Source organism: Atractosteus spatula, chromosome 7 (assembly GCF_055471065.1).
Source record: "Atractosteus spatula isolate fAtrSpa1 chromosome 7, fAtrSpa1.hap1, whole genome shotgun sequence".
NCBI lineage: Eukaryota > Metazoa > Chordata > Actinopteri > Semionotiformes > Lepisosteidae > Atractosteus > Atractosteus spatula.
In genome coordinates this window covers 55,452,072-55,465,658 of record NC_142712.1, presented here as the reverse complement: position 1 = coordinate 55,465,658, position 13,587 = coordinate 55,452,072, and the positions used below count along the sequence as shown (strand labels likewise).

Below are 13,587 nucleotides of genomic sequence, written 5' to 3'. Positions count from 1 at the left end.
GTAAGCCCTTTGTATTAACTGCATAAAGTGAGATGGTATTATGCATGGGAGTTATATAATAAGGATGATTTTTTGCAAAGGTAGTGTTGAAGGAAGATAAAAATATTATATAGCAAGTTCAAATGATGCTTCCTCCATCTGGTGAGCAAAACATAAGACAAGGTCACTTTGGCTTGGGCCAGCCAATCAAAAATTCAAAACTCCTTTCTTGATGGTTAGCATCCTCTGGCACAAGGAAGAGAACCCTTGCCAACAAAAGCAACTGGATTGCTATTTGCAACACACACGTGGCTCTAGAGTTTTCATTTGGTCTGTACCTAGTCTTGCTCTGTCTCTCCCCTGCCCTGGGTTAATCTTTAAGCAGCACACAGATTATGATTGGAAATTGTTAGACAATGTGGCAAAAAATGGTCATTAAGCATTCAAGCTTAAATGGATGCCAGTGTACTGGAATACCAGCACGCCATTATGGACATGACACCAACCCTAGTAATTCAGTGACTGGGATTGGATATAACAAGTCTGAAAAGCAACCAACCTTAAACTATATATTCAGGACCTTTCACTCACTTTGCAGTCTTTAGAAGGGATAGTTTTGCAGCTGTTCCTGCTGTTAAAGCTGTCTATACAATGCTGGAACTTTTTTCCAATAAGGGCTCCATCTTCCCAGCTACACTCCACATAAGGAAGCCCCATCCATTTGCACAAGTATTCTGGCTCATTGGAGGAGGAGGAGGTCTTGTGGCTGTGGGCTGTGAAAAAATAATTTTCCTTTCAGAAAAGGAAGTGCAATTTTTTTGCTGCAAATGGCTGCTGTCAGTAAATGCTACTGTTCTTCCAAAGAGTATTTCTAATACCTAAGGTTTTATGCCTTTTTAAGAACTAAAAAAATGTAACTGTCCGCTTTGTTTTGAGCCTTTTACACCATTTAGGAAAGAGTATTTCACATTATTATGCAAAGCAACAACACACAGATTTACTTTCTTTAAATAAGGACTTGATATATTATAAACTTCTTATGTGCTGGACATAGACGGCCGACCACATTCTATACTCCTGCCCTCACTTCAGGTGCCCCGGCAACTTCACCGATTTGGATGATGCCAGCCATGGCTGGCTGAGGCACCTGACTGTGTCAATATAACTATGTAACTTCTGCATGTTAAGCTCATACAAATAAAAAAAAAGCTAGATGTAATGTACTTCACAACATGCATTATCTTTAACTGAGCATGTGTTAGTGTTTAACTGCAGTTCTAATCACAGTCTGTCTTACTCAAGTCTTACATGAACAGATGGGTATCAAAATGTCAACTGATCTGAAAGAGAGCTTACATGGGAAATCTGAGTGGCACTGTGATGATTTCCCAGTCTTCACTGCTGCTTGAGAGAAAAGAAGATAGAGCTTAACCTTTAAAAAAAAAACATACAGCCATGCACTGCAGTAACATCTCTGAAAGGGACTACTAACTAGCATTAAAAAACAGTTTTAATGTACTTTTCAAAACTTGAAACAGAATTGTAATGTCAAGCTTTTTACAGACAGTTCAGATATGTAACTATAGTGTATTGATAAAAACAACAAATTAAGACGATTGCTTGGCAGGAGCTACCATTGACATGCCTTTCTAACCCAGAAAACGAGACACAAAGGATATGTTTTTAAAACAGTACCCTAAAATCTTAACACTCACAAAGGGCGCTGCTGTTACACACCCCACTATGGGAAGTTCTCACATGTAAGCAACACAACTAGTGACCTTCTGTTAGGTGCCATACATTAAGACTATAGACTCCAAGACTCCAAGCCCTCGAAATGTACTCATTTTTCATCAACAGAGGATACCCCAGCAGTGTGATTGACAGGGCCCTTGCCCGAGCCAAAAACACCCCCCGGACCATCAACCCGATCAGGAACTCCCGCCGTAACAACCGCATTCCTCTGGTGCTTCCTTACCACCCTAACACACTTCCTATCCCCAGGACCATTAACCACAACTTTTCCATCCTACAGGATGATCCCTCCATTGGGGCCCTCTTTTCTGATCGCCCTATTATCTCATATCGCCGACCACCTAATCTGCGTAACCTCCTTGTTCACAGCTCCCTTGACCGCCCTCAACAACCATCCACACCAGGCACTTTCCCTTGCAACAGAGCTCGCTGTATCACCTGCAAATACACAGCCACCACCACACTCATTCAAGGCCCCTCAGGACAATTCCGGATCACCCAGACAGCATCTTGTACCTCCAGCAACCTTGTTTACTGTATCTCTTGCAGTAAATGCCCAGCCATCTACATTGGAGAAACAGGAAGGAGACTCGGAGACCGTTTCAGAGAACACGTCAGGGCTGTAAAGATTAAAGATCTCTCCAAGCCCATTGTTTCTCATTTCACCTCTGACGGCCACGACCACTCTAATCTCTCCGTCTGTGTTCTCAAAGACGGTTTTCCAAACTCATACATCAGAAAGACCACCGAAACTAAAATTATTCTGCAGCTAGGATCACACCTTCTCCCTTCCCTTAACGACAGACTAGTGTTCTTTTAAATTTTCTCCATTCATTGGAAGTTTCATTTCACACCTCTCTGCACCCATTCTGACTTCACACCTCTTGATTGGCCTCTCTTTCTGTCCCCTGCTCCCGCCTCTCACTCCTCCTCCCTCCCAACCTTTGTTCTCCCGCTACTTTACCTTTGCCTACTGCCCTGTCTCTCTCACACCTGAAGAAGGCTCCACGGCCGAAACGTTGTGTTCTCTTTCTTCTTTTTTTCAGCATGGAATAAACCTATTACTTGTTCCCATACATTAAGACTATAGACCCCTTCACGCTTCTTCCACCCCTTACCGATTACTCGCTCCACTATTTGGAACTGCTTATTCAAGTCTGTAGTCAGCTCCTGCTGGCAGTTATAATACTCCACATCTTCTGGGCTAGCTTTGGACAACCTGAAAAAGAATCATAATACAAACGGATATCAGGGAGATCTCAGCCACTTATAATAAAAAACAGGGTACTGCGGTAACACATCCAGTGTTTTATGTTAAGGATGTTTGTATGAATAATGAAAAGCAAATCTCCCAAGCTGTCAGCCTTCATAGGGGTGAAGAGTGGGGTACGGGCTCATGTCCAACTCCGTTGTTTTGTCGGTCCAAAATGAGTGAGAACAACAAGCAACTGCAAATTAAAGTCTTCAAACAATTAAAGTGGGAATTTCAGACCCAATTCTCAGATGGGTTATTAAATCTCGGTAACTAAATTAATAATAGGTATTTCAAAATTTTACAAATTCAGAATCAAACACAAAACCGTGAACTTTGTGAAAGCACTGCATAGTTGATATGTTGTCAAAGGTTTGCGAGAATTGTGACATGATGCAGACCTTCCTGCTCACTAGTCACTGTAGTAATGTAATGGGACGTACGAGCGAATAAGTACAGGTTGTGCGGGGGACATTCCACCTTAGAAATGTGCCAATGTGATCTGCACGCAGAGTTAAGAAGGAACTAGTATTTGTCAGAAGAATTGTCTGGAAGTCAAGAGCAATATTTGTATTGGACTAAAAGAGATGTAATTTCCATTTCTAAACCAGAGGAGGGAACCGTTCTAATAGACTTTTTGCTAAAGCAGAATATCCACCATGTCACAACACAGTCTTCTTCTTACCTAAGAGTTTGGCTCTGGAGACTGTTTTCCAAGTCAAATTTTACAGACGCCACATTTCACTTTTAAGCCATGTCAATGTTTACCATTTTATACTCCTACCCTATTCTATGCCCCTCTGCTCATCTAACATGAACATCATATTTTCCTATAATGAATACACTGTATTCTGCAATAAACTGAAAAAGATATTGATGAAATAAGACCCTATAAATAAAAACTCAAAGGATTATAAACAGTGGTAGTTATCGAAGGAACCATTGCGTGGCTGTAAGTAGTTTCTACTTAAGTAAATGCCACCATATACATTTAGGCAAACTGGAATTGTTTAATTTACCATGTTTTCAGATGAAGTCAAATGTGTTTTTAACTGTTATGTAACCCTGGTAGTGCCTATACTTTGCACTTGTCAACCACAATTTCTGACCAGCACAGCCATTTCATTTTTCTGTGTGCACATGGTGTGCAAATGGTCCAAAGACCTAGAATAACAACATACCAATAGTTTATTTCTTCATTCTTTTTTTTGAAGTTTTCCAGTTTCTTCAGGCCCTTAACTTTCTGCTGTGTGAGCGAGTCTATGCTCTCCCAGGTGTTGTGGATGTAGGACCAGCCTTTCCACTTAATGAGATACTGAGTTTCGCCCTCATCCTTCTCCGGGTCGAAGTCTGCACATGGATCTCCGTTCGCCTCCACAGCATATACTGTCGTTGAGGCACCCGTGACTGCATGAAGGGGTTAACAGGCGAAAAACACCATCTTACTGAGTTGTTGCACTTTGATGATATCTACACTATTAGAACACATAAGCAGTTGCTTATATCAAATTTACCTTCCTATGTCAAAGAAATCATGGCCAGGTTTATAGATTCAATATTACAAATAGATATCTTTCCTCTTAACCGGGCCTGAGTTCAAAGTGTTTCACTACTAATTATGAGAAAACACTACATTTCGTGCCACTGATCCTCACAAGGTTACCTACCAGAAAAAATCATACACCTAACCCTTAATTGTATGTTCTAAAAAAAATACAACATACATTCATAAATGGCCTATCAGCCATCAGTACCTTCCAAAATAACCGGGATGCTGTTTGTTACAGGTATCAATACCTCCTTTTTTTCCAGTTCTGACATCCATGACTTTTTCAATGGTCTCGCTGTCATCCGGCTGCTCTTCTGCTCCCTCCCCAGCCATTTCAATCAGGTCATCGGAGTCGGTCTCAAAGTCATCCTCGTCCTCCTTGTAGCTGTGAGAAGAAACATCCTGATGCTGTACTGGAGACCGAGTGACACAAGCTCCTTGAGAAGCATCACGTCCTTCTAACAATTCTCATAGCACAGCTTGATAACGTCCCCTCAGGGTCTACTGCACACCTGGGACTGCGAAGACACAAAGCCCCACAACAGCTCATCAGAAATACCTGACGTTTTTGGCTGCCTGCCGTCGTGTTTGTCTCTTGGGGGTGTCGTCGTCCTCCTCCTCCTCATCTTCATCGGACGACTCCTGTTTCTTTCGTTTCTTGCCCCGCTGGGACTGTTGCTTTTTGGCTGAGGTCCTGGTCTGTGATCTAAAGAAAGAAAGGCAGGCAAAAAAACATTTCCACCCTTCAGGTATTCTGTATGGTTCAGTAATGTCTCATTTTCTGAGTTCTAAATCACGCAAGACAATACATTATGACCACGTTCTAAACTTCCTGCCTGATAGTAAGTGGCCTTAAGACAGCTTTTAGCTTCTTCTAGTTGTAATTTAGTACTTATATACTGAACCAATGTCCATTGCAGAGTTAAGCCTGCAAATATTTTATGATAAAAGATTAATCAGAAATCTTCTACATGATATTAATTTAAAGTCTTAACAAATGTTAAAAATCGAGAAAACTACTTTATTGCTTACCTTGGGATTCTGCGCTGTTGTTACATTTTACAACAAATTTTAATACCATAAATACTAACTGAAAGTGTTTCACAAAGCATCAGGTGTACTGCAAAAAACCAAGGTAATGTTTGAGACCTTTATTGACTACTGTTTATTTTGCAATGGGTGAATTATATCACCTTAGTAGCTCTTGTTTTTGGAAAGGAATGAAACATCCTCTCACGCTTGCTCCTTCAGAGTGTGAAATGTGCCGAGCTGTCTAAAGGCCAGGCCTCGCTACACCCTTACCTTCTGGCTGGTGGGCGTCTGGATCTAACTTTTTTCTCTTCCTGCTCACTCTCTGAACTGCTGGAATCCACCTCCTCCTCCTCCTCCTCATCATCATCATCACCACCATCATCATCATCTTCTTCGTCATTAGAGTCATCATCTTTCCAGGTATTTCTTTCAACAAAGAAATACCACAGTTTCACCCTTTAAAAAAGCCTGATCACTCTAACCTGCCCGTTCCAGGGCACAGTGCGGACATTTCAGGGTCGACACCATCACTTGCCCCACACTGTCTCTTTGACTCCAGCATTTATAATGACTCAGATCAGAGGAGGGAAGCTACTCCATTTATCACTCTCAACCACTTGCTGGACTTGCTTCCTTGACATCTCTTCCTCCTCCTTAACAAGAGAGTTCATGCAAACATTCGGAGCAAGACGGTGTCAGAGACACACAACAGAACTGCATCTCTGGCAAAGGCAGAGCTGGAGAGAGCTCTTCTGCACTGTCTGTGTTGCCTGTGCCTACATAAATCAGCCTTTCGACTTTGTTTTGAAGAATCTACAATCTTTCTTTCATAATAAAGCATCTCCTATTCTCCCACTTGCAATGATGGATCTTCCATACTGCACTTTTATCAGCTGTGTACAAGACGTGAGATATGGCAGTTCAACGTATACATTTATTCTAGAACAAAAATGAAGTAACAATGCATATTGCTCCACTCTCTATATAAATATATTACTGCAGGAATTCTTTTAAGGGCTTACAGCTACAAACCATCCATCAAACTAAAACTAATGGCACCTGATAAGATCCCAACTCTGTGAACGGCCTCATTTATTCTTCAAAGGAAACAACAAAAAATGAAATGTTACTGGATTCACAAAGTACAATTATAAAATCCTGTTTAAGGATGGTCGATTTTACTAATGTATGCTAGGTGGATGGATTAAGAAAAATGTGATACTTTTGGAATGTACTTTAATGTAACAAAAGCAGGCTCCGGCTTCTAACGAGAAGCACTAAGAATTCTCTGGCATGTTCTCAAATAATTGTAATGATTTCAAACTTGTTTAGTGAAAACAGGATAATTTTCCATTACAACGTCTTTTATGGACAGCTATCTGTCCAGCAAATAAATAAAAGTGGTTTTGAATTTTTGTAATTCATCACATAAATCAAAACTTCAAAAAGGGGTGCAAGTTTTAATCCAGCACTGTTTCTGAAAAGTGCTCACAAATATGTGATTTTTTATGACATCTTGTTCTTTACTCCTAGCATACTCACTCTTTCTTCTTCTGCCGCAGTCCTTTTCTTTTACCACTTTCATTTTCAGATTCACTGCTACCCTGCAGAACCATTAAACAGAAAATGCACTATTTAAGAAAAAACGTACAAATTTTTTTTCAAATGCACGATCATTAAAAGCTGGAAAAATCCAAACAAAAGCCACCTGTAAAATACCCCTTCTTAAGGACAAAAATAGCTGCAAAAATAGGTACAAGCATAATAACACACATACTGTACATCTGAACCTTCAAACAGGCATTCTTGTAATCCATCCATTATAAATATACTGTATGGTGATAAAAAAGGCACACCATTTGGTCCAAATAGACTAGGAATGAAAAAACAGAAGGCACTTTTTTCCCCGATGGGTTTAGGAATATGGACAAGCTCCTCTCCCATAATGTTCAAGCCAAGTGCCTGGCTGCTGTCAGAAGAGATCTTTGGATCAATCTCCTACTACCACAAGAGCCCAATGGCTTCCTCCCATTTGTAATCTTTCTTATCAATGTGTCAGTGTGCAAAACATGTCAGATGTTCCTTACATTATTCAATAACAAAACAAATAAAACAGTTTCCTCTATCACCTCCCGAGAACAAACTTGGAAAGAACTCCAAATATTCTCTAATGACCATCGTCTTTCCCCACTGCAATGCCTTTCAAAGACCACAAGAGAATGCATCATTTTCTTTTGCAACCTGTGCGTGTATTTCATCCTTTATTAACTTCCATCCAGCACGACAAAACACCATATCTTGGAATACCACAAAAAGGTATGGGGTAAAAAATAAAATCAAGTGAGAAATGTGCAATTATAAACATGATCAAAATGTCATACCTTAGGTGTCAATTAATCAGTTCATACTGGGATTTCAAGGTAGAACTTTATTACTGATTTGTTTATGTTTTCATATGTGCGTCACGTTTAATACTTCTTTAATGCTACAAATTAGAAGCCAAACAGCCACAATAACCTGGGTCATTTTTTAAGCCTTTTCTTTTGTCATATGGGGCTAATTTCTGGCTGCCCTGAGTGCAGTTTCTCCCAGCTTACCTCAGCTCCAAAATTAAGTCGAGCAGGCTCTTGTCTGCTCCGGTTCGATCTCCTGACCCCATAAACATCTGGATGTTCTTCCCACATCTGTAAACATAAACAGACCATAAGATGGCCTGCTGCCCTCCCACTAATTTATTCTCTCCATTTGTATCCTATACATTTTCAATTAAAAAGATTAAAATTTGTGGCAAAAGGGATAACTTTTTGTATCCAACATTCATTTGGATTTTTGTACTATAAAGGAGGGAGGGTACATAGCACAAAGTTCTACGTTGAAATGTCTTCAAAGTATTTGCAATATTCTGTCCGTTAAATATTTTGGAAGAGATGCAGGGATGTGCTACTCGACCACTCTTTTCAGAGCACGCAACTCACTCAAAATGACCGTTTTGGAAACTCTCCTGAAGATGTGTTTTTCCGCACTAAAACAGCTCTGTTCAGGTAACGGGGGGGTGGGGGGAGGGGGTTTACACACCCCACTGCCTCTGTGTGGAACAGAAGTGCTCGGGATGGCTCATGTGCTTTTAACTGGCAGCTCACAGGACGGCTGGCGTTTGAGCAGGGCTACAATAACCAGGTACCTTCTTGACATCGGCTAATCTGTCCTTCCTGCTGACAGGCTTATCCTTGACCTCGGAGGTGGCCTGCTGGGATTTGGATCCCGTCGATTCGCTCTCCGACTCGGACTGGCTCTCGGACTCGGAGCTGCTGTTGGAGTCGCTGCCGCGCTCGCTGCCCCGCTCGCTCTCGGACTGACTGCCCGACTCTGAGGCCGAGTGGTTCGATTCCTCGGAAGCGGAGTTGCTACAAGGTCAAATGAACGTGATGTTAAACCCTCATACGATTCTAACTGTCATGAGCAAGATGGATACACTTTTCTTGTGGGGTGAAAAAAAAACATACGCCTTCAAGCTGCGCTGAGTGTTTTTGGCAGCTCTTTATCCTGCAAGGAGAACCAGAATCGCACAAATGTGCATCACATTTCAATTCTTTTTTCACTGGCTTCACTGGTGCGTGAGGCAAGTATGGCTGATAGTCTGGGGAATCCTTATCACAAGCACATGACTGAAAATCAACAAAGGCACGGAAAACCTAGATGTGAGCACTACAATAGTTTTACTGTACTCTTCCCCCCAGTACGATTTGTCCACAATGTTCACACTCTTGCTTGCTTACTTCAGGCAGACACCCTAATGCGTCCCCAGCGTCTTCTCTATTTCAAAAGCCTTGTTTAAAAGCCTTTAGTAGCTGATGTACTCAAGCTGGGCTTTGTTGAGGTGGTCTGTCCCAAATAGAAAAGTGAATCCTCCTGGAATCGACCTGCATTTTAGACATTCTCCATTTTTAAAGCACTTGTATTGCTCAGATGACAAAGAGGCAAGGGGAAGGGGGTATCAGAAGGAACAGGGAGCGTGGTGGGAAAGGATGAAGGCAAAGACAGCTGCTGCTGAAGGGGGTCTTGCCCTTACTGCGCAACACATCTGCAGGAACCACCTGACTGTATTTGCCGAGACTTTCTCCATTCTTAGTTGGAGAGCAGGAAATGTTTCCAAAATCAGGAAAAAAAAAGTTTAACTATAATTACTGCTTCAAAATCTTCAGTATCTTTAATGTGAGCACAGGTTCTCTATCTGTGAGGCCTTTCCAAGCCTGAGCCCATTCAGATCGAAAGTCAGTGCACAAAGGGGTAAGTCTACAAACATATTTAGCATCTTCACCATCCAAAAATAACGTTATTGCGGGTCTTTTAACTAAGAATATATTAAAAGACTACCTAAACCTTAATTCCATTTCCAATCATTCTTAAGAAACTTTTACAAATAAAAATGCACAAGCACTGTCTCTCCCTGTTTATATGTTATGTTTTCTGCAGACAGGGGGCAGCAACACCGCTCATCTGGGAGTCGAAAAGCCTTCCAGGATTTTCCTTATACTTGGGAATCTGCCACATTTGTCAACCATTTTAGGCCTCTTTACTCCACCATCTTAAAATGCCTTGCACCATCCACAAAACCACAGTGCCAAAGCACATCTCCACCTTTAGCAAAAACAATGACAGAGCAACACATGGGGGTGATGACGTCAGATGCTGGCCTCCATATCCACCTCACAAACAACTGTTGATATTTTCTAAACACTTTCTGAAGACCTGGCAAGTCTTTCAAAAGAAAAACAGCCTATTTTACACATTTTTTTCTTCTCCAAAAGCAAGTGTTCTACAAAAGTTTACAAAATTAAGCTCTTACAGTGACCCCATTTACTCCAACCACTAAATAGTCCCAGTGGAGTATTACAGTGCATGACTTCTGGGATAATCATGAAACATATAATTCTTCTTTAGGTTCATAAAGTGAAAACAAGCGACCCAATCTTAATAGCATAACTGGTGAACTGTTAATATCATAGGGCAGTCTGTAAAATTTACATACTTAGAAATTGAATCTAAAATTTGCTTACACAGTTAATGAAACAGGACACTATTATATCTAACTATGCTCAATAAGTAATCAGCTTATCTCCATTAAATGGTCAAATAAATTATTCATGTCTTCTCATGGCATGTTTTAGATCTGAAATTTATTTTTTGACTGGTCTTGTTGGAGCAGTAGAAGACTCCTAGGAGAGAAAACCGTTATTTTTCCCAGTTAACCTCTCAAGAGATCAATTCACTACACAAATAGTAAATGTTTAACCTAATTAACTAGATCTACAGGTCCCCGTTTTTAAGAAAAATCCTGGTATTTTTATTATATTAAAAAAGACTATCTGAAGTTCCTGAATTGTTTTGTGAACCAATATTATAAACAGCAAAGATCGCAAAACCTTGGCATTCAAACTAACAAGGTCACAGAAAAATGTCCTGCAGGCAACGTCTGTAATGCACTTTTAAATTTAATGTCTAAAAAACGTTTTTACATTCTGAATACTAAAAGAGGTCTTACAAGTGCACTTCAAGTTACAGGTTCATGATCTATAAATTGATAGACACCAACCGTAACATGGCTTAATTATTTAGCTCTCCCATCTACATTGTGCTATCAAATCCATGATTAGTGAGCATAGCAGAGCTAAGACTGCAATACTTTTTCACTCAAAATGGACATTAACTTTACTTGAAATCATTTTAAAGTGAGATGGGCAGGTTACCCATACCCCCAAGGTACAGTTAATTCGCACAATGTGGACAATATACCCTCGAGGTGTAGTTTATTTGCACAATGTGGAAAATATTCACCCAGTAGGACTGGTTTGACCTCAAATGTGTGTGATGACCTATGATGCTTTGTGAAAAAAAGATACATCCATCTGCAGTAAAGCACAAACTCAGGGACACGAAGGGAAAGGAAGGGGAGGTGCATTATAAACCGAGACCAGGAGGCACTTACACAAAGGGTACTGAGAGTGGAACAAGCCAACAGCATGCCTTTCTTCAAAACACAGCTGGGTGAGATTCTAGGATCAATTAACTATGAGCAAACAAAACAAATAGACTGAAAGGCCTCCTGTCATTTATAAACCTTTTTGTTCTTATGCGCTGTGGTAGTAACAATAGAGGCTTGAAAAAAGTTAAGACTACATACATATTAATATAAAAGTAATCATTTAAGCTACAAACAACAGCAGGCATGTGGAAAATCCTGTTAATTTATCCACTTAACATGCAAAACAACACTGAGTTCCAGAGTGGTTCCAGGGATTAAACAGGTTCCTATAACATTTCAGAAAAATACCTTATCAAGGGTAAAACAACAGGCAAGTATTCCTTAAAGATGACTTGTCGAAAACAAGACATTTCTTTTTGATTACTCATTGTGGTTGAGAATTAAAAAAACATCTGACATTCTAAATGCTGTTTGTGGTCTTCGGCAGACTGGTTTTACAAATTACTAAATAATGTCAGCTTTAAGAAGATGCTACAAATTCCATTAACTGAAGAACTTTGTGAAGAGCAATGTATTGCATGGTATTTATCACCAAAAGGTGAACAGTTGCTTAACCATGATACTTAACAGTTTCAGTTTTAAGATAGGATCAATTATAAGGCAGACTGCTGACCATTTACGTCTGGTATTTAATGTTAAATCTGATCACATTTAATCTGCCACTTGAAACAGTCATGTCTCCTTATATCTGCAAAAATCAATCAGCTTTGTCAGAGGTATACAAGATAAGATCACACTTTATTGGCCATATACAATTTCTTGTAGTAGGAATTTGTCTTTTCGCATACCCCAGCTTGCCCTCCATGAGACACACAGACAGGGAGAGAAGCTTGGGGTCAGAGCGCAGAGTCAGCCATTTATACAGCACTCCTGGAGCAGTTAGGGTTAAGGGCCTTGCTCAGGCGCCGAACGGAGTAGGATTCCTCTGCCGGCTGCAGGATACGAACCGGCAACCTTCCAGCCACAGGTGCAGATCCTTAGCCACAGAGCCATCGCACAACCCCACCACCCCATATGTTTGAGAAGTGATGTGCTAAAGAAGCGAATATATTATTAAATACATTTTCAATATATTATTATATATTCTAGCAGTCCTTGATTTGAGGCTTCGCTCTTTATTAACAACGAATGGCACCAGAACAAATGTAGGATAATGTTTCAAATGTGGGACAGACGGTGCACTGTCTCTGCAAAAAAGCAAGTACCACTGTCAGGTAAAGTCCTCATCCCTCACATTACTCACCATCTAGAGCAAAGGCACACTGTTACGCTTTCTTCCTCACAAAGAAATAGCAGCATGTACAAAGCCTCTTTCCAGGGAGTGACACAGTGTGCACTACCATACTCTACAGGTGTCCGTCTTGGGATTTTTTTTGGAAACAGGAAGTGAGCACGTAGTTCTGCTGCCACACATAATCAGGGACGTTCATGTTTCCACACACCACGTCGTTTGTTGTATTACTTCAAAAAATATTTTCAAAACACTGCTCTCCTCGTCCACAAATGCGGCAATACAATTTCTCAATACTCACCTGATATCTTCCATTAAGGGGCACTGTTGACATTTAGGACTATAGGTAGTGATTTTAGATATTTGCATTTTCAGTGCATCAGGAAACTACTTTTCTAAATAAAACGCACCCTCCAAAACCAGAACATTTATCTTTTTTTAACAGCTGTGGTGTTTCTGTGATGTATTTGCATGTTTCTAAAGACAGGCACTGCTATTCTGTTTACCCTTTCTGAAACAGTGCCCCTCAATCCCACCAAATTGCTTCTCCATTTTCAAGGCCTTAAATGGTCAAACAGGGAACAGCTGACTAAACATGACATATCTCCTGAGGAATCTAACATTACCAGCTGTGTAACAGGTTTTGCAAACCAGTTGTCACAGTATTTTTACAAAATATATTTACTTTTTAAAATTATTTTAACTAAACTTAATTACATATTCTGGATTCAATATTAATTTTATTA

At 40.3% G+C, this 13,587-nt stretch overlaps 1 protein-coding gene across 4 annotated transcripts in view; it reads right to left on the bottom strand.

Moving 5' to 3' along the window:
- Positions 1 to 13,587, bottom strand: part of chd2 (chromodomain helicase DNA binding protein 2) — a 35,629-nt gene that overhangs the window by 18,158 nt on the left and 3,884 nt on the right. For 3 of the 4 annotated variants that reach the window (XM_088920282.1, XM_088920283.1, XM_088920281.1), the window contains 10 exons: positions 8,749 to 8,971; positions 8,165 to 8,251; positions 7,110 to 7,171; positions 5,838 to 5,993; positions 5,095 to 5,241; positions 4,784 to 4,920; positions 4,168 to 4,393; positions 2,853 to 2,953; positions 1,336 to 1,380; positions 571 to 752 (listed from right to left, as the gene is read on the bottom strand). In XM_088920282.1, coding sequence (XP_088776408.1) covers positions 571 to 752; positions 1,336 to 1,380; positions 2,853 to 2,953; positions 4,168 to 4,393; positions 4,784 to 4,920; positions 5,095 to 5,241; positions 5,838 to 5,993; positions 7,110 to 7,171; positions 8,165 to 8,251; positions 8,749 to 8,971 — 1,366 coding nt within the window. The remainder of the gene's footprint in view (positions 1 to 570; positions 753 to 1,335; positions 1,381 to 2,852; positions 2,954 to 4,167; positions 4,394 to 4,783; positions 4,921 to 5,094; positions 5,242 to 5,837; positions 5,994 to 7,109; positions 7,172 to 8,164; positions 8,252 to 8,748; positions 8,972 to 13,587) is intronic. The other variant, XM_088920284.1, reaches the window with a different exon arrangement.